General features: G+C 31.9%; 1 protein-coding gene across 3 annotated transcripts in view; it reads left to right on the top strand.

Annotated features, from left to right (window-relative positions):
* LOC124369105 (laminin subunit beta-1) overlaps nucleotides 1-21741 on the top strand; it is a 109637-nt gene extending 87896 nt beyond the window's left edge. For all 3 annotated transcript variants that reach the window (XM_046826852.1, XM_046826853.1, XM_046826851.1), the window contains 6 exons: nucleotides 881-1063; nucleotides 6385-6573; nucleotides 10123-10286; nucleotides 12572-12713; nucleotides 15518-15851; nucleotides 19316-21741. In XM_046826852.1, coding sequence (XP_046682808.1) covers nucleotides 881-1063; nucleotides 6385-6573; nucleotides 10123-10286; nucleotides 12572-12713; nucleotides 15518-15851; nucleotides 19316-19455 — 1152 coding nt within the window. In that variant the 3' untranslated portion in view covers nucleotides 19456-21741. The remainder of the gene's footprint in view (nucleotides 1-880; nucleotides 1064-6384; nucleotides 6574-10122; nucleotides 10287-12571; nucleotides 12714-15517; nucleotides 15852-19315) is intronic.
* Nucleotides 21742-21895: the final 154 nt, after the last annotated feature.

Below are 21895 nucleotides of genomic sequence, written 5' to 3'. Positions count from 1 at the left end.
AATAATAAATTACCAATCAAAAACGTTTTAAGCTTAAAGCTAATATACTCTGTAAGTGTTCAAGAATTGCATTTCAATCCCAGTAATTTAAAGAGCAAAAGGTCAAATACTGCCATTTAAATACAAGTCAAAGTGAATACAAGGTTATGATCACCGAGTGGTGGTGCAGAACCCAGTTGATCACTAGTCGTGGCTCTTCAAGCTGAGAGGACTACTTGTAACTTTACCTGATCTGATCAAGGCATCAATATGGTCACACCTAATGGTCTGCTGAGTGCAATCTGTTACTTTTATATCCTCAACACTGTCCAATGTTTGTCGTCTGTGGATAAGAAGAATCAGACTTAGAATCAAGATTCCGCAATCAACAATTGGAATTAGTTCATCCCAAAAATAAACAATCAGTTTAGTATTACTTGTCATATTGAAAAATAGAGGAAATGTTCTATAAAAGTAACTTAAAAACAATGTTACTTACCCTTGTGTATGTAAACAAAGCCATAAGGTATACAGCATAGTTGCATGTATTCCCATATGTTTATGTACTTATTTGCAGTCATGATTTTGTGTTTAAGAAACTTTCAATCAAGATAAGTCCTCTAGAATCCTTCTATCACAAAGTGGATGAATCTAACCAAACGTTATAGTAATGTCACTTAAAATTAATAAATAATATTTAATAAAAAGAGAAGCATTTGGCATTTGGTTGAAGCTCTTTTTATAGTTTCCTTATCCATATTTAAGAAATAATTAATTGATGAAGAACTGTTTACCATAAAACCTTCCAGTTGAAAAACCATGTAATGTAAATCTATATAATTAATTCTATCCAATTTGTGTAAAGTATTGTTATATGAGATGTGTTGGTGTTGTTGGACAGGTATGCCACAAGATGGGGGATCCATGTGACCAGTTGTGTGGTGGAGCAGGCTGTGGCTTCTGCGGTGGCATCTCCTGTGAAGATGGAGCGTACACCAAGTCTAGCAAAGCTTTCAGTTTCGCCACTGATGCCGAAAATAAGATCTATGAAAAGGAAGCTAAAGCAGAGGAGCTTTTTAGAGGTGTTAGTACCTTATTTGATTTTCATTATACCTATGAGAACTGTTTGAAGAGTAACTTCCATTTGGAAACAAAAAATAAATATAACTCAATTTTACTATATTCAAATTAAATGTATAGTGCTGCACTAGTCGTTTATTCAGTGTTACAAAATTTAACTGTAGATCACATTCTCTTGTTCTTATGATCACTAAATACTGTGGCGCCATGTGTGCAAAACCTCAAGCTAACCGAGTATCTCAGTTATCGTTCTTACAAAGTTGTCTGCAATATTATGAAACAAAATTCAGAATGCCTCATACATTTTTAATATTTTCTCATTGGTATTTTTAATTAGTTCGCAACTTGACAAATGGCCAATCTTTTCTTAGTGTTAGTAATAAAATCTCATAATGAACCTTTTTATCAATGCTAAATGTGCCCAAAACAGGCATACAACAGTTAAGACCTCATGTAGTTGCAACCCCTCCAATTTTAAGCACTAGGCAAAAATGGAAGTTACTTGCCAGACAATCCACGTGCAACTGAATTTCATTTATTAGTGTATAATTTATAAATTATTCATCAGTTTCATAACTAATGTGTGATTTCATAGGCTATAACTTATCAAGCTTTATTTTTAAATTATATTAATAACTTTTGGTGAGGTATAAAATATCAAATTCTATATTTTTTTAGTACAACAGTTGAAAGTATACATAGTTTTATTGTGTGAGTACATATATATAAAATTTATATAAAGAACTTTACCTGAGCTTATATATAACCTATTGAACATTATCAGAGGCACGTTCAGTTCATACAACTTTAAAATGACCTTTCAAAAGAAATAAAACAAATCAATAATTCCTAAAGTGTTTGTAAAACAAGATGGAGGTGCACTGACTATGAAATAAACAGAACACATTTCATTGCAACATTCCACCAATGAAAATAAAGTAGATGTTGAATTCTATTCTGATCCTTTTGAACTATATTAAATAATCAATTTATATTTTATTAATGTTGTTGAAAATGTAGTTATCCCTCATCAGTTATCATGTTAACTGATAACTGCATTATTTTAATGAGGAGTTCTTATCTATATTAAAGTTTGCGACCTCGATGTTGAATTAAGATTAGATTGAGGGGCAGGTTTTTCATTTCTAACAAATTTTAATAACAATTTTTATTTATAAATATGTACAAAAATTCAATATGTAAAATCAATAAGCAAGGAAAAAAGTAATCTCACTTTTTAGATATACATTTTAAATTGGTTATGGTGAAGTACTCACACCAACTATACAAAGCAAAGCAATTTATAGTTAAATGTCCATGTTATAAATTAGTCATTTGTTTCCAAATTATTTACTTGTAAAATGAAAATTTTGAAATATATGATTTTCATATTCGAAACTTAGCTATAAAAGTAATAACTCACTACTGTTACTTGTTCAATACAAAATATCTAAACTTATGGTTCAATATCTCGAGGAAGATATCAGTGACAGTCACATGATATGGTAAGCTCACAAAATGGGTACATGGGGATCGTGTGCAGAAAACTCGGGATGAGGGGAAAGACAGGGAATGCCTTATCAATATACCATGGTTATTTCAAAAGTAAAGTCTGGTTAAGAAAAAAACTAAAAATATTCAAATCTTTTCCAAAATAATTGTTTTATTTACATTCCTTACATCTTACTATATTTTTATATATAATTTTCATACTTATTTAACATTTGTCACATTGTTCAACAAGCTTTTGAATACCTAAGTTGTAGAAATCGGCCGCCTAAAAAGATAAACTGTCTTTAACTGCTTCTTTCACTTCATCAACTGTGTTGAAGCGCTTTCCGGCAAGAAATTTCTTTAGGTAGCAGAACAAGTGGAATCACTTGGCGCTAAGTCCAGACTTTACAGTGGGAGTTCTATCTGTTCCCATCCAAATTTCTTGATTAGAGTTTGCGTTTTCTGGCATTGTCATACAACAACAACACTCCAGATGACAAAAACCACGTCGCTTATTCTGGATTGTACATCGAAGTTTAGTAGAGTAGCTCAGTAGGCGTCTTTATTGACCGTTGTCCCTCTTTCCATAAAATCAACTAACAATACTCCATGTCTATCCCAAAACACGGTCACCATAATCTCGTGTGTTGAGATTGTCCGCTTTTCCTTGACCTCGACTGGCGATGACATGTGATGCCATTGCATTGACTGACGTTTAGACTCAGGCGTTATGTGAGAAAAATATGTCTCATCCCCTGTGGCAATGTGGTCTGAAAGACTGTCACTTTCCGTATGATGTCTTTCCAAAAAAGTAAAAGCAGAAGCCATTTTTTTAATTCGTTGGGACTCAATAAGTAGCCTGGGAACCCAACGGGCGCTCAATTTTCGAAAATTCAATTGTTCAGACACAATTCTGTACAAATTTGTTCTACTCACATTCGGGAAATCCATTTCTACATAAATCTGAAATAGTAATTGTCAATCTTCACGAATTTTTTCACCAACCACATTGACCAAATCATCTGAAATTACTGATGGTTGGCTAGAGCATGGTTCATCATGTACATTTTCCTGTCCTTCATTAAAAGTTCACACCCACTTGCGCACTTTACTGTCACTCATTATGTTAGGACCATAAATTTCAGTTATCTGCAGATGAATTTCCGCCACTGAAATGTTTCTTGCTGACAAAAACCGTATCACTGCCCTTACTTCACAATCAGCAGGCTGATCTGTTGTCTTAAAAATTGTGAACTGATGCTATAAATAGCAACAATAACAACGCTAATGGCGACGCTTGACGTTCAAGGCATGCCGGGAGTTGGCTTGCATGCGTATTTTTGTTCTTGGCGCAAAATTCAAATAGTTACGGAGAGTCGGACCTTACTTTTGGAATAACCCTCGTAATATTCAACTCATGCTAGGTTCAGGTTAATATTTAGACAGCCTAGAGTCTGCCTCCCTAACCATTCTGAATTGTTTCTGTTGCGTGTGTTGTTAATACAATTGTGTTCTTTTCAATCTGTTATCTGGAAGTTTTTACCCTAATTATAGTGAGCAATGTTATTGGAACTCAATAAGATACAATGAGATTTTTTAATTGTGGTTAAAATAAGATAAGTCAGTTTAGCTTTCAAACCATACACCTAGTGTTGATACAGCTTCATACCAAATCTAATGGAAACAGTTATTCTATTATCTACTATTTCTTTACATATCAATTAATTTTTAAAGAAATTAATTTTGTTTGCTTCAGTTACATATATTATTTTATTTCTATCACTAATGTGAAAGTAATTAAGTTAACAAATTTAATAATATTTAAAACTGTGTGTGGATAATATACAAGTTTCTGGTTTGTACAATATTTTGTTAACTGAAGAAAATTATTTGATTGAACCAACCTTGTTTCATCAGTAAACCATTGTGTATAGTTTATAAAATCTTGAAATATTTTGTAGAGTAATTAAACATAAAAAGGAGCTCTTTGAGTAAGGGGAGTGGGAAAGAATCTAATTTTCAGTAACATTTTCTTCGATTGATTGTCTTATTGGTGTTGCATTGTTGTCTAACCTGGATGTTGAGTCTTGTATACTTCTATCTACTGACTCTTCTATCTTGTCTATCGAGTCTTGTGATTCTATTAACTATTCTTTTGATCTTTTAGTTTTCCCTTACAGCATGTTTCTGTATTTCCTAGCTGAACTTTGTTCTTTATTCCTTTGAGGGATTCCATATTTATTTGAGAGGGATTCCTTATGATTTACTTTTGTTAATTTTTTAATGGGTGAAATTATTACATTGGTGCCTGTATATTAATTAATTAATTGATCGAATGGGCGAAAGAACAGTTTTTAATATTATAGCATCTTTTGGATAAAATCAAAGTAGTCCAAGGGTGCAAATATTTTTACTAAATAATAGATTTAAACTCAAATCTTTCAAGTATCAATCTACATTACTCAAGTGTCAAGTTTTAACTCCCAGTAGTAACAAATTTAGTTTTATAAAACATGTTTGTTCACTATTTTGAAATTTTATTGTTGGTGGATGCTTATTTAATAATATAGCATTTTCAGACTTACTAATATATATTAATATTTTTTGTACGTCTGATTTGTATTCTTCTTCTACTTTAAGGGAATTGCATCTTGAACCAGTACTGTCGTGTAAGAAAGGCTTATAAAATATTTTTTCTGCAAGTGGTTTGTCACCTTAAGATTTTCATTTTTGAATATTGCTGTTTACTATCAGTCATTTAACTTTTAATTATAATTAAGACCCACAAGTACAGTGAGGAGGTCATTGTATTTGTATATGTGTTTCTTACGAGAACTTACGTTTTAGTTTTAGCAAGTTCATTGTTGAAAATCCTATAATGGGTTGCCAGAATCTTTTTTTTTTTGCCATGTTAATATCCACATGCAGTGAAGATGGTCTTCTACGTCAGTGTGTATTGAAACTCATTTTTTACAAAACCCACACTACATTAACTCATAATTTTATTTGTAGTAATATTTCTAAATAAAGTATAAATAAAATAGGACATTGTGTGTGATTTATTGTAGTCAGTTCACCTTATAATTAGGGACCTTAAAGACTTATTCATCCATCTCATAAGTAACAATATTAAAGTCATATTGCGTATCTTTATCTTCAGAGACGTTTCCAGAGGTATTCTGGACCGAGATAATGAATCACTTGTCTGGCTACATCCATGGTAGAACGATTAATAGCTTAACACAGTAACTGTATTATGGAATAACAAATATGAAATATATTGTTACATTGATTGCAACTCAAAAACATTTAATACTTGTAATTAAATCACAACAACACAAGCCGACCTAATAGAGATTGTGTTTGAATATACTATTAAGGCACAGTTTTTGTATATTTCATCATATCCATTCTCATCCCACATAGCATAGAATAATGAGTCATTTCTTTTGTTCTAAATATTAAATATGTGTTTTGTCAAAGTTGCAGTGCAGCATTAAAAGATTCCTTTAGCAAAGAACATAAATGTTGCCAATTCAAAACTATTGTTGGCAACTAAAAATTATTTAAATATGTGGCATGATATTTTACACTTTAATGACAAAAGTGCTCTTCTGATAAAAATTTATTTTTGATCATAAATATAGCTTTAAAAACCCTATGAAAAATATTAACAATAAAATTTTGTATTCATTTATGGATGATAACAATCTGAAAATGTTTTAAAATTCAAATAGTTGTTTTAATATATTAAGATAGGTAGTTTAAGAAATGTTATAGACTACATCAGGGGTTGTCCATAATCAGTAAATTTTTTGGTCTGATTCTTAGATATCTCAAGCTAAGCAGGAGACATCTTCAGCTAAAGATGTTGCCTCAGAAGCATTATTAGCAGCAAGTGTTGCCCAGAATCGCTCTGAGACCTCAGTACAACAGAGTTCAGACCTGATAAAGCGATTACAAGGTTTTCTGACGACGGACGGTGCCACAGCTCTTGAAATACAGAACTTAGCGTCACAGGTAATACATTTTCACAAACATTCATAGTGTTACAAAAATAGTAATTGGACTTATTAACTTAAAGAAACATTATTCATGTACTTATGAAATAATCTTTACAATATTTTTAATTATACAAAAAGTAGGTAGTTTGCTGTTTATATTTATCCTGCCTATGTTAAAGAATATACTTTGACAAACTTTCATTTAGTCTTTGCTTTTGATTAAAGTAGACTTATATTTCAATTGTTTATGTTGTACCATTTTTCTGTTAATCTTGATCCATTTTTACAGAAAAAGCCTGTGACTGAAAGACAATATTAGATTTCAACAATATTAATTTTCCCAACATTTATTTTGGTTCATGTTTAATTTTTAATGCTAATTACAAAAGCTATTTCATTCAACTCACCACCTTTGGTTTGGCATTCTTTTTAATTTTCAACTTGTTATAATAATTTGATCTATCATGAGTAAACACCTCAATGTCTATTAAATTATTTTGTTTACACTGTGGTTGAAGCCTTATATCTTAATTCTTTAAAATAGTTTACTTATATTTAGTTATACAACATCAATGTCTGACCAAATGTTCCATTTTTAATATATTTCAATTTTACATTTGCTCAACAGCTCTTAGAATTTGTTGACAAAACATGATAAAACAGTTTTTCTTGATATCTGACAATTTACAAAATACATTATATTCAGTGGCCTCACTATCTTTTTAAAAATAACCTGTCCCTTTCTTTTCCTTGAAATTCAAATCTATCATTCATGCTTACATATTGGGTAATCATTTTTAATTTTAAAATTACTCTCTTCTGTACGTATATCTACAACTTTTTCATATAACTAAGTAATCATTCTGCTTAAGCTACCTACATACAAATTTTAACCTTAAGACAGCAAATAAATTTGAAATCCATATTAAAACTTTTTATTTATCAAAGTCTATAGACAACTAAGCAGATCCTGCAGCTATTACTCATATATTTCCATATCAGTAAAGCATACCTTTGGCTCACAAATTGTTGAATTAAAGGTTAAATTGTGGATTCAGCTTTTATCAAGTAGATAAACTTTATTCAATCATGTGAGAAAATTTCCAAAAACTCAATAGTTTTTTACTATTGTTTTGAATTGGTAGAACTTGAAATTCAATTAACTATAGTTGAATTAAAGACAGAAGGGTATTGAGACCCGGCAGCGATGGCCGAGGTTCGGGGCTCTTCGGGACACCGGTCGGCTAGTGTTGCCAAGTTGTTCTGTCTAACTCGATCATCCACAGCGTTCACATCAACCGCTTCTAGGTAGGGGTGGTTCGCAGCGGAAACATGTGGACACATTTATCGAAGCGATAAATTAATAGCGTTCGTTGTTTTGAGAATTGTTATTTTATAAGTAATTGAATCAGAAATCAAAACCTTGGTTTTCTTCAGCGTTGGTTTTCTTTGATGTAAAAAGTAATGCACAGTTAGGAATAAATCCAGCAGAGCTACCAGCATGCAAAACAAATTATCCTCCCCCCTTTTCCAACGGGAACAGGAAACGTACCTTCAACAGAATCATCAGTCCATCCAATTTTTTTACAGTGCCCAGAATTTACCCAAGTTTCATCAAGCCAAACTATTTCCTCAAAATTTAAATCTTTTATTTCTCTAAGAAATCTGCACCTCCAAGCAATTATGTCTCCTCTTTCCATTAATATTTTACGGCTGCCAAATTTCTTGTGTTTGAAACCCAATCTCTTCAATATAATGACAACAGATGATTTGCTTCCACGAAAAAGATCTGCTTCTGCAAGACTTACTTGTAGCTTCCTTACTGTGGGATACTCTCTTCTTACGAAGAATCCGTAGACATGGCGGTGGATGGCATCTTTTAGAAAGGCGTCCAGCTCCGTAACAGGCTTAAACCTCGAATATTTGTTATCGGGAGTGTTCAGTTTCAAGCTACTCTGTTCACTTTATATTTTCTCCTTTCCAATTCTCACAACTGTATTTTTTCCTATCTCCAAAGCCGCAGCAGTTCTTTCGATAACTTTTTCTACTGGAAGTATCGGTCCTTTGTTAATTTTCTCTCGCTGGAAATAGTCTCTCACTCGACAAACCAACTCTCGGGATTGGCCTCGCAATGGAACGCCTTTTTCTCCAACCTTGGTGTAAGGCACACTTATCACGCGAGTGCGGGGCCTACCGCGTTTTTATCACTGTTTCAGTGCACTGAGACATGGTACAGAATTGACAGTAATTAAATAATGTCTGTCACAAAAATGTAAAACTAGAAAGTACGTGCGTACACTTGTCTTTCAAATAAGGTTTAGTCTTGAAAAAGACTGTTTAAATACTTGGCCACGAACAAACAGAAGCGCAATAACACCACACGAAACAACATACATAATCAACAACCAATGACGTAATGAAGCACGGTTTGCTACTGCGCATCACCCAGCTGATACCTACCTGATGACAGCTACAACAGAGGAGACGTGACAACGCTGCCTCCGTCGAAAAGGAAAGTGCTCGGCTGTGATTGGTGGAGTGGTAGGGCGAGCCTTCGTGAGGCAGTTCGGCTGTCTTCGGTCGAGCTCGTCCCAATACCCTTCTGTCTTTAATTCAACTATAGTATGTTCTAGTAAATAGCAAAGTGACACAATTATTTATGTGCAAATAAGGGGATATCCACCACACATAGGAAATCCATCTCTGAATCCAGCCAGTGTAAGTTTCTATAGACTGAGAAATTTGTAATCCTTAATTTAACACTTATGTAACCAAGCTATTTAACGTAAGTAGTCCACTTTAAATGACAAACAATTTGGCAACAAAAACCTAATTGAGTTTTTAGTTTGTAGTTTAAGTTATATAATAATCAAATAAACATTTCAAATGTCCAATTTAATAACTAATAAAAATCAATAATTTCTTCATAAATGTTTTCAAAAAATAACTAAACCAAACTCAAATTGCAAATCTTTAAAATTAAAGTAACATAAATGTTAACATCTAAAATAATTTATGTTGTTTAAATTCTAGCTGTTATAACAGGTTTGAACAAAAATGAACAAGGATAAAAATGTTCAATATTCAATTATTTATTGTAAAATAATAAATTTATTGAAATCCTGAGAAATATAAATTCAATTAATTACTGTAGACTACAATCCAATCACTTGCAGTTTCCAAACAAGTGGAAAGTACTATCTACTATAATGCTCTAATGCAAGTGTACAATTAACAAATATGTCTATTATTGTCAGCCCATTCACTTTTGCCTTCAATATTTTTTATTCCAAGATATAAATTTGAACTAAGAATTAACGATACATTCCATGATAAGGTAAAGTAGAGTTGTAAAATACACTTTCGTTAAACTAAATGTTTTATTTGTAAATTGCACTTTATCAATAACAACATAACCATGAATATTTGCTTGGTGTTTCATGTGTTTATGTAATAAAAGTTGGTAGATTTCCAACCTTGATTTGAGGTAATTGAGAGAGGTGGTCATTGATTATAAAATATTGACCTGGGTAATATGTGACAAATTGTGGTCATTTGATTGCAGGCACAACAGAAGAATATCCAGCTTCAGCCAGAGCAAATAACAGAATTGGCTAAAAACATAAATACAACTATTGCCTCTCTGACTGACATCAACACGATTCTCGCAGATACAGCAGAGGACCTACAGCTTGCACAGGAGTCAAAGGATCAGGCAGACAGAGCCAAGTGAGTATCAGGTCTTAGTCTCAGACTCAGTCCGTAGTTTTTAACCTTACATGAGGTAATTCTAAAATGTCCAGAACAGTTCTGAAGTTATATGGTCTGTAATAAGTAAGGAAAGATATAAACAAAGTAAATCTAACTTTGAAATAAAACTAAAAATAAATGGTAAAGATATAACTAACCCAGTAAATGTAGCAAAACAGCTGAATAACCATGTTGTCGAAGCACCTAATATAGCCCTTGCAGCCAGTTTAACACTAAGAACCATGTATCAGTGTAACATTACAACAGTATGTAATAGTAATTTGAGCAAGCTAGTCCCAACCACTCCAGAGGAATTTTTAACTGTAATAAACACATTTAAATCTAAATTCTCCACTGGACTAAATGAGACCTCACAAAAAATTCTAAAATACTGTTCTGAAGAACTAATTTGCCACTGATCAGTGTAATAAACAAATTATTCAAAGAAGGTTAATTTCCTAATGCATTAAAACTAGTCAAAGTCTATCCAAAATACAAAAAGGCACAAAGAGTAACTACAGACCAATTACTCTTGTTTCTTACTTTTTCGAAAATAATAAAAAACTGTGCTCTCTAGGCTTTTACGCTAATTTGTACAAAACAACTTACTGACAGAAATAACCTGGATTTGTAAGAGACAAATCTACAGCAACAGCATTAGCCAGCTTTATAGAAGAAATAACTAACCAGCTTCAAGAATGGGTCTTGGGAATACTGTTCTAGGACTCAGAGGTAAAGCAAACGATTGGTTTCACTCTTGACTACTTAAAGGGACAACAGTCAAGTGGTGGAATTTAAATATTCAGAAAACAGTATGATGAATACTAAAAAATCTGGCTCTAAAAACATTACCAGAGGTGTTCCATAGGATACATAGTTTTGGGACTAGCTCTCTCCATTTTATTTATAAATGACCTTTCTCTTTATCTGAACAATATGTGTTCATGCTTTATGTATGCTGAAGATACCACCCTTGTTGTAAGTAACAAGACCATTGAAGGATTGGAGTTTAGGACCTACCTAAGCTTAGACAAAGCTTACCAATACTGTAGAGAAAATTACCTAGATGCAAATATGATAAAAACAAAACAAATAAACATACATGTTGAAAAAGAAGTGAAGCTCCGAGGACTAGTTATTCACGAAGACCTCACTTGGACACACCACATTGACCAATTATGAAAAAGGACTTCAACAGGACTTTTGCTGTGTAAAGACTAAAAACCACTGCACAACAAAACTAGCCACAACTTGTCAATGTCTAATCCACCCAAATGAGGCCACAGAAATTCCCTAATCATCGTACGGTATCGATCTCCATTCCTGTCCTTGAAAATAACAGCTGATGACGCCGCCTGACCAAAAGTTGCACTAGACTGTCTCTCATTGTGTATATATATCCCTTTCTTCAATCATTCAAGAGTTTTCTTTCAGTCAACAAACTGTCATCTCTTCTGGTAATCTGCTACTTTCAAATGTTGTGACAACTAAATTTTATAAGGGTGATATTTGAGATCGTACTGAAGAATTCTCCATACAGAAGAGTGTCTTAAGCCCAATTGTTGAAAATGGCAACGTATTGATTTCGCTGGGCTAACAGCAACACTGTGGTGAACCAATACAATGTTCTGTTCAGTTTGGCCAGAATGACGATAACGCGTACGCCCTAGAGTAATGTAAAGTTGCCTGACAGTAACCACATAACTCTCTCATTCTGATAAAACGTTTTGATGTTTAAAACTCATTGTGCACAAGTAAACTTTTCCATGGTTAGACACAAAATGCAAAATATACTAGTTGTGTCAACAATCGGAATGCTCCTGGAAATAAAATTGAGACTTTGAAACATTTGCCATTAAAAGAAAAACGAACGTTCACTTTCAAAATTAAAGAAAAATATTAAATAATTTTTATAGTTTGGTGAATCTCCTGTTTTGTTGTTATTTTAGCTGAAAATTACTTAAAGCTGAGTGAGCTTAGTTGCTTGTCATTTCTTGAACAATCTTTACTAATGTTCACTTATTTAATATCACAATGTTTGAAATACTTTTGAGTTGTTTACATTGTAGCCATTAAATAATAGTGATTTAAATTTATAATTTGTACGGTTACATTAACTTTTCCTGTAGAGTATAAGCGATTCAGAACTTAACTACAATTAAAAACTCAATGTTGTATAGAAATTTCCACTGTTACGTACAGCTATATTTAGTTCATCTGAAATGGATACATCATATTGGATTTATCAATTATCTCAATTTCAGAGCGGAAGCTGAAAATATACTGACCACAGCGCAAACATTTTTGGATACATTAGAGGAGGCAGAAGAAATTCAAGAAAAGATTAAAACTGCTGTAGATACTGCAAATTCTAATATAGAACAAGCAAAGATTGATTTGACTCAAGTAAGTATTTTCATTTTTGTAATGTGTAAGTAAGTCATTGTGTGTCTGAAATATTTTATTAAAAAATAGTAAATAGTAAAAAAAAGCAACATGAGTGCTTCAAATTTGCCTGGAAAGTCATGATTTCACAATATCATTAATAGTGATGTGTCAAAACTGAATCTCAAATCAACTGAATCTTCAAATAAGTCTATTTGAGGATGAAAGCTGATTGGCAGTACAAAATTACCTATTGCTAAAACATGTAATGTAATATTCTGTATAGAAATATGTACATAGATAAAATAATAACAGTAGTTTTTATTTCATATTTTGGTCACATTTCCTATTTAATATATTTATGACAACGCATTGCCACGAGTCTGCTGCAAACATTCAAGGACAACAACTGACGGCAGTTGGATGTTCAGGAATGTCTGCTTCTCACCAATAAACAAACAAGAATTTAGATAGGATACGAGGACAGGCATTACTTTACCAGACTGGAAAGATATTCCTCTTCTTTTTAGAGTGGATTCTTTTTAATGTCTCTTTGATGAAGAAGAGAAATATCCTTCCAGCCTGGTAAAGGTAATTACTATCCTATCTGAATTTTCATCTTGAAACCTGGCTTTTTCCTCTTTTTTTAACGTCTTCACAGTTTTTGACATACTATTACGTTTACAGTGATTGTGTAAAAGTATGCTACTAACATAATATTACACATTGTTGTATTGTTCCTACTTTATTCTGTAGTCTGAGGAAATATTGTGGAAGAAGTATTTTTATAACGGCCTTGCATCACACAAGGAGTGCTAGATGTCAGAATTTTCTTGTTCCTCTGCCATAAATATTTGCACCTTAGTGACTTCGCTGTAGTTCCACAGTGAAGACAGCTACCACGTGTTGTGTGTCACTCGTCCTGGAGTATTTTATGGTTTTATTTCTAGTGTCTATCGTACTATGGAAATATCCTATGCACAAATAGATATTTTGCTTCCTTTGTGTGATGATGACATGAACACGGATAGTGAAAATGAGTTGGTAGACAATATAAAAAATTTTAAAGAGGGAATAAAAATACACTTTTTTATAAAAAAAAGTATATATTTAATTTCTACAAACCTGTCTCTTATAAATAAGAAAACACATCAACAAACAACACAATTGTAGGTACTTAAAAAACTGTAAAGGGGTTAATTATGAATTATACTCAAGAATATAATACACTAAATGGTTTTGTTTTGTTACTAATAAAAGAAATCTGACCAGTAAAGTGGCCAGCAAAAATTTCGAAACACCTCTTACCATGGTAAAACATTTTAAGACAAACGTACATATATTTGTATAGAGGACATATTTATACAAGTATACAAGATAAACAAAACTTAGTGAACGTTTGTTTACCGCTGAGAAGGAGACATCCATACAAAGATGCAACATACACGTGGCAGTTATCAAACATAAATAAACATAGGAAATAAGAACTGCAAACAAAATATTATTTATAAAAATTTGAAAATATGTTAAATTGGTTTTCTATCTATGTGTTTTTGTACACAAAATATGATAAAATTTTAGCAACTGGTAATTTGCGTACTGCCGGTTGTCCATGAATAGACATAGCAGATTAGTGGTAATATGTGAAAATAAATGTAAAAAATATAAACTTTGAGCAAAATATTATTTTTTTAAATACTGTAATAATTTTGTCTGTGTAGGCTTTTCATACATAAACTACGACAGTAATACTTTTTAGCAGTTAATAATAATTTGCATACTGCTGATCACCTGTCGTTTGAAAATGGCCTTATATGAAGATTCTGTGGATTCAAGAGCTTTGACACAGCACTAGTTGTGATATTGTTACTTTCCGATCTTTAACATTTCTGTTAATTGTATTCTTATTAGATTGTAAAGTGATTTGAAAATATTGGAGTCAAGTGAAAAGAGCTGTGATATCAAGAACTGTTGATTCCTACATAAGCTAAGTAACAAGTATCGGAATTGAACCATCCCTAGTCATGATTATACTTGATTTGGTTATTGGTAAACTGATATTAGAGAAAAGTACAAGAATTTCATCAATATGATGCACTACTACTTTTATCACCATTCCATCCATATTGATATGACAAACCGATCAATAATATCTGTTCAGTAAAATGCTGCCTAGTAATCTCTGGAAACTCCCCTGGATCTGATTATAAGTGTTTATTTAAAATCACATCACAGCTCTCGGTACACACCACTGAGAATGGAAAGAACCAGAAACCTTTTCATATTCTTAAATATGTTTTTTAACAGTAAGTATTTGATAAAAGTAAAACTTGATTATGAGGTATAACTCCAGAACGCATCTGATTAGTAATGCATGGACATAGATAGACCTACACTAAAGCCATGCTTACATATGTTGATGTAGTACGCTGAGCCTTTAGTATTGATCCGTTGTTTTTGTATAGTGAAGAACACAAATTAAGCAACTTACCACTGCCTTTATTACCATATTACCACTTTTTATTTGTATCACATTTTATAAAAGTAACGATACTGTCATTGGGTATTGTACATAAATTACAATAAATCAAAACTGTTACGAATAATGTGGACCATACAGGGCAAGGAAATGTTGCAGTACAGTTACTGTTGAGAATCACCTGTCCCCACAGTTTCACCCCACTGCTATAAACAAAAACATTTAAACAAACCTGAAAAATTAATGCAATTTTGCTGCAGGTTCACGTACTATTGATTTAACCTGTCCTGTCAACTAAATCTTAAAATATATGTACAATTTGTTGTAACTTACTGTGTTTCAACAGATCACAAGTGAGACTGGAGAGGCTCAGCAGAAAGCCAATGAAACCGTAACAGAAGTAAACCAACTTCAAGAACAGGTGAAAACTCTACAGACAGGATTTTTAAAGAATGGAAAGGATGCGCAAGAAGTAAAAGCAGAGGCGGAGAGTATGACAGAGGAAGTGAAGCAAGCTAAAGATCGAGCTCGAGAGATGCAGTCTGAGTATAACCTTGCAGTAAATACATTACGTGAACACTCCGATGATTCACTACTAGCTCAGACGCGAGCTCAGAAACTGCTCGAAAAGGCTAGTCAGCTCTCGCTCAACACAACTGACAAACTGAAACAACTCAAAGGTTAGTATTATGCATACTGGAGTGGAGAGAAAACAACTAACTGATTAAACGTTAAAGATTTATTGGTTTTATACAAATTGTTGTGCTTTTAGCTTTCCAAAGTATAAACTAAAACACAAGAGATCAGTTATCAGGAATACAGTTATTCAAAGTTCCGGATTATCCGAAGTATATTGTAAGAACTATACTTAGTGCTGTATGTACTAGTATGCCATTATCTAGCTTTCATTAGGAACTGATAACATTATAAGCTATAAATAGTGAATGTCAACCATGCTCATCTTTTAGATCAGTACCAACCTAAGGCAAGTATTCAGTGGCGGATCTGCATTATCTGAATTTGGCTTGGTCTCATCAATTTCGGATGATTGCAACCCTAGCTAATTTGCAGAATTATTTAGAAATAATTTCAAGATTATAGATTTTCAATTACTGATTCCTTTATATAATAAATATATCAAAATATATTACTCCCATGAACAAAGATTTGTTACTTTTAATAAATATACATCCCAAATCAGTGCTGTTTGGGTTAACACTTCACGGGGAAAAGGTCAAAATTAGTATTAGTAATGTTGCTTTATTAAAATAATGGTCCACTTTTAAATTTTTTCACCATCAACCCATTCATAGCCCATAGTTGCTTTCTGAGGGTTCTTGGCTAGGTAGAGATTGTTTAGAACAGTGCTGGCTCTGTCCATAAATATATCCCATCTCACTATTTAGAGTCAGGTGCCCTAAGGGCCGTTTACGCCCTTATTATTTTAAATTTGTATAAATTACTAACCCAAGCAGCTCAGTTTACATAACAAATTAATTCTCTTTGCTGGTGACACCACAAGTCTGATTAAATCTGGTAAAAGACAAACTATGTCAGAAATTATATGGAAACATTAATTTGATTTTTAATGGGCTTAAAACCTAACAAAATGTTCTTAAGTATTCCCAAAACACCAATACTTTTAATTTTAACACTTTGAGTGCTGGCCCTAAATGACATGTAACTCTGTAGAATGCTGGGCGTTTTTGGTGGTTTTCAAAAATTTATTTAAAAAAAAGTATTTAAGGTATGAGAAAAATACTTACATACCTTAATTCAGCTTACTTTCGTCTTTGTTTTAACGTGAGATTTTTTGTGGTTTTTTTAAAAAACTACACATAAAAAATGTTTTTTAAAAACATATTTTTGGAAAAAAAAATATTTTTTGAGACAGTTTTTTTATCTAACTTACTAAACTAAGCATACATACAATTATTTACAATGACCCATTTACAAATATAAACTGTCCTTTGAATAATACAAATCATGTTTTTATGTTTTGTAGTTTTTTGACAAAAAACTATGCCGTCATATTGATGCGTCGGCATCACTTTTGCTGTCAGCACTGTTTTCAGCATCTGTAACATAATAATATACTATGTAAAATATGAATATATTTTTATTTTATTCATAAGAATAAAATATTAGTTGTATAAAGTTAATTTATTATAATACAAATTATAGTTTGATTCACGAAAACAATAACATAACCAAACTTTTAGACTGATGTTTATATGATAAATAGACTTACTTATTCTTACCTGAAGTATGTGTCTAATCTTCTTCCATTAAATCAGGATCAATGTCAGAATCGTCAAAAATACTATCTACTCCAATAAAATTATCTTTATCTAATACATCACTGATCGCAACGTCGTTCAAGCTCCGAGAAGCCATGATTGCGACATCGACTGCCGGCTGCAACGAACGTCACGTTAGCGGCACGTAAACAACGCGACCGAAGTTGCTTTGTCATTAAGCTCATGCAATACATCTGACGCTTTCTAGCGGTGAATTGTGTTACTAAAAAACCCAAATAACATTGTAGAGTAGGCAAAACCCGTTTAAATACGGACAATGTAATATAATACCAATTGAAATGACAACCACGTAAAACTACGGGATTAGCATTCTTCGGAAGTTTCGCCGTTCCGTAAAATTACGGGATTAGCACTCTAAGTGTTAACCTTATTAAAAACTGTAGAGAACAATTTGAAATAACTTTTTATCAAAATAAATCAACTTCCCCCAAAAATTGATTGATAAGCTGAGGTGGGAAAATCACATCAGCCAGTTGAATTGGAAACTAAATTCTGTGTGTTATGATATTTGTAAGCGTGCTTTGAGATTTGACAGATTTAAGTACAACAAAAACTGTTTATTTTGAATCTGTAATGAGGTATGGTATTGTTTGTTGAGGTAGTTCACCATTTTAAAACAACTGTTCACCAACAGGTTTTCAAAACTCAATAGAGGGCAATCCAAATTCTAGGAAATGTAACAGTTAATCAATCATATAGAAATCTTTTTTTTTATTTTCAAATTTTGACAGTGACAATTATTTACATATTGAAAGTTTTCATTCAAACTTACAAAAGCATACAATCCAATCTTCATTCTCTACCTTTGCCCATAAACAGAACAACCCATTTTAAAACATCTTTTTCTTATAATACTCAGCATTTTTTCAATAAACTACCTTTAGCGTGGAGGGAGATTCCTATATCAAAGGCTTTAAAAATTGCGATTAGAGAATATATGCTTCTAACTGAACAATATACTTTTAATGATTTTTATGTGAATTCACAGAAAATAATTTAGATGTAAATATAATACTTCACCTAGTTTTAGGTATATATTTCTAGTGTGTTAGTTCATACTTTTTAATTGTTATTTACTGTTTTTATGTATAGGTGAGCCTTATAACAGTGTAATGTTTTATTGGGCTAATAAATCATTTTATTTCAGTAAAAAGACGTCTAGTGTTATCAGTAACAGTAAGATACAATTTTATAAAAATTGCAGACATTGAGCCTGGTTGGTAGTGAGGTGGTTAACAAAATTACCAACATTAGTATAGTTTTGATTTTAACAAAATCTATTAAATTTAGTGTAGTGTTGACTCTCAGTACAGTATGTAATTGGAAAAGGTTTAGTTGTAGAACAGTAAATATCAAAACATCCCAATGTTAAGAGTATCGAAAGTTGTTGTGAAACCTGGTTCCAACTAACAAAAGAATTGCAAAATACTTTTAGAATAATGTCTATTTTTACTGATGTTTTTCAAAAGTAAGGTATGTATAAGTTTCAAATAGATTCTTAATATAGTTTCATTAACATATACACTGTTCAGATGATGCAATTATCTATTTTAGAAATAGATTTAACGTCAGTAAATAGCTACAAAAGCTGCAAAGAGATTGAATGTTGCCGTTTGAAATAAGACAGATTTTATTGTTTTAGAAGCTTGGTTTATTCTCCAGTGTTTAATCTTGAGTTCTAAGAGTGACTCATTTTAGTAAACAAGAAGATAAAATTAAAAGCTTTACATATATTTGTCTTTAAGTTTTTAATGAAGTTAGTAATGCATTATATATTTCAAGTTATGTAGCTTCAGCAAATAAGGTTTCGTGTAATGTTCTAGATGCAGAAACACAGTATCGTGAGCAGAAAAATGAGCTGACATCACTAACAGATGCCATCAAGAAATTAAATGAACGGATGGGCGTGTATCTCATCGACATTAACAAAAAGAGTGTAACCTACAGAAATTGTCTAAACTAGACATTATTATCAGATAATGATTTGTGATTCCGTTTATAAACAAAAAGGATATTTTTTAGAGTATAAACTGTATTCCAAGGCATGATGAAACTAGGCAAAAATAGAGTAAATAAGTTGCTTTATTCTGAATTTGGTTGATGGTGCTGTGTCTAAAGACCTCATGTATCAGATGAAACTATTCATATAGTTGTTATGAAGGATCCAAATACTAAAAGGTTACAAGGATTTGGCTTTATTACTTATGCTCATCATTATATTACTTATTATAAATGCAAAACTCCTTTACACACCACTTTCTTTGTTAAGAGGAACACTAATATTGATGATATTTCCATACTCTCCATACTCTTCTATTTAAATTACCCACCTTTATGTTCATTACCCACCAACAAATACATTAACTTCTTCACAGAAGCTCCCACTTCTGGATTTCCAATTTCCGTTCTTGTAATTGCTCAATTGAAAATTACTTTATTTGTTCAGTATACACACAAATGTACATGAATAGTGTCAAGATTTTAAATTTAGCTCTATAAGATAAGATACAAGAATACATACACAAATAAAAGATATATATGTCATAAAAACAGAGAAAGTTAAAATATTAATACAATTAAACCGTTTTGGCCCCAAAATTATGGGCTAACTCACTTATATAATTACTTTGTTACAATTCATTAGAGAATATGGCCTTGTTAATAAGAAACTTTTTAAATTCTATTTTTAATTTATTACACGTGGCCTCTGATTTAATTTCCGTTGGAAGTTTGTTCCAAATTTCAATCTGATTTAGTTTCCATTGGAGTGTGTTCCAAATTTTGATCCAACGTACTTATGTTTCTTTTTAAAAAGTTATAAGATGTGGTGGCTTATTACTACATTATTAAAATTTCTTTTGAATCTCCTTCCATTTCTAGTTCCTGAACTTTTCCTTTGATTGACAAAATTGTTTGCTATTCTTTAACTGATGTTCTACTACTATGAAGATTGAAAACGATTCTAAAGGCTTTTTGCATTTTGAGAATATGTACAAAAAATAAATTGGCTTCAAGGTTCCTTTTTTGCACTGGTGTAAATTCTTATTGATATGGCATTTGAAAAAATTGCCATTGAATATCTTGCAAACTTGTGAAGGTTCTGAACACATTGCATCATCAACTTTTAGTTATGTTTCGAATTTTTGCCTAGCTTGTCTCTACTTCATTTTCCAAGAGGTTCTGTTTACATTAGTTGGTTTGGTAATCTTTGTTTGATAATATTATTTTCAAGAGAAGATGCGGCTTTTCTTAACTGTTAGTTCATTTTTCTAACTTCCTTTGATATAACTTTATTGTTAAACTCTCGAACTATACTGCTAAATTTAATTATTTTGCTGTTTTTCAGCTCATAATAAAAACATAATAGATTGTTTCATTGTTTTGACAGAATTTTGGGAAAACAAGAATTGGAACTATGCATAAAAATGTTATAGAAAGTATCATATTTGACTTCAAATGGTAATAAATAAAGCTCCAGCAATGTTTCAGATTACACAGTTTTGATAAACTGTTCGACATTACAGTCATCGTGATCGGACAGTTGAGTGTTAACATTTAATACAGTATTTATAATTTTTCTAAAATAGTGAAAATATTATGTATAGCAGATTCTGAATATTCTGTAAGTTTGGAAGTCAACCAGTGAACAAAATCCGTTGGTGATTACAATATGCACTGTTAACTATTTCTGTTACAGTTTCAGTTTGTTACTCTTTATTGAAATTAACATCAAGTACAGTCATGGCATCAACAATACAAGACAAATCTTCAAGAATTAGGGATAGTTGCTGTAAGAACATTACAAAGGTCAGAATTTTACATTTATAAAATGTAAGAAGTTTTGTATTCCTGCAGAGTGTATGATGGATGATTCGTCAACCATTTCTTGAGCCTCCAATGGAGGTCCTTTTCTGTGAGTCTTCTGAGGTCCTGTCGCAGTAGATTTTACAGTTTGCAGCGCATGTATGGGTTTTGCCTTACAGACATGTGCGGCGTACAGAAAAGGCAAAGTTTGACCAATGTGTGGTGTTATAATTGTAGAGATTTTCACCTCTGGATATATCTGTCTTTGTTGTTTTAAGTATGGCAGCTGAGACATGAGCAACAACTGTCATGATTCTATTTATGTTATTAATGTCCAGAGTATCAATGTTAATGTCTTCCTTAAAAACAACATGTTTGTATTTTGAATTTATTTTTACAAGCAAATTATTAAATCTTGTAATAAATTCGGGTTTGTTTTGTTTAATAGTATTGCTATAATATCCAATTATAACCTTGATTGTCTCTCTTCCAATTCTACTAAGCAACACTCAGACATTTGGTCAGTACTTGGTCTTAAATTTGGTCTTTTTTGGGTTAAATTTCCAAAAAGATGTTAAATGAATTTGAATTGAGCAATT

The sequence above is a fragment of the Homalodisca vitripennis genome, chromosome X (assembly GCF_021130785.1).
Source record: "Homalodisca vitripennis isolate AUS2020 chromosome X, UT_GWSS_2.1, whole genome shotgun sequence".
Classification (NCBI taxonomy): Eukaryota; Metazoa; Arthropoda; class Insecta; order Hemiptera; family Cicadellidae; genus Homalodisca; species Homalodisca vitripennis.
Note: the sequence above shows the minus strand (reverse complement) of the source record. Positions and strands in the feature narration are given on the sequence as shown.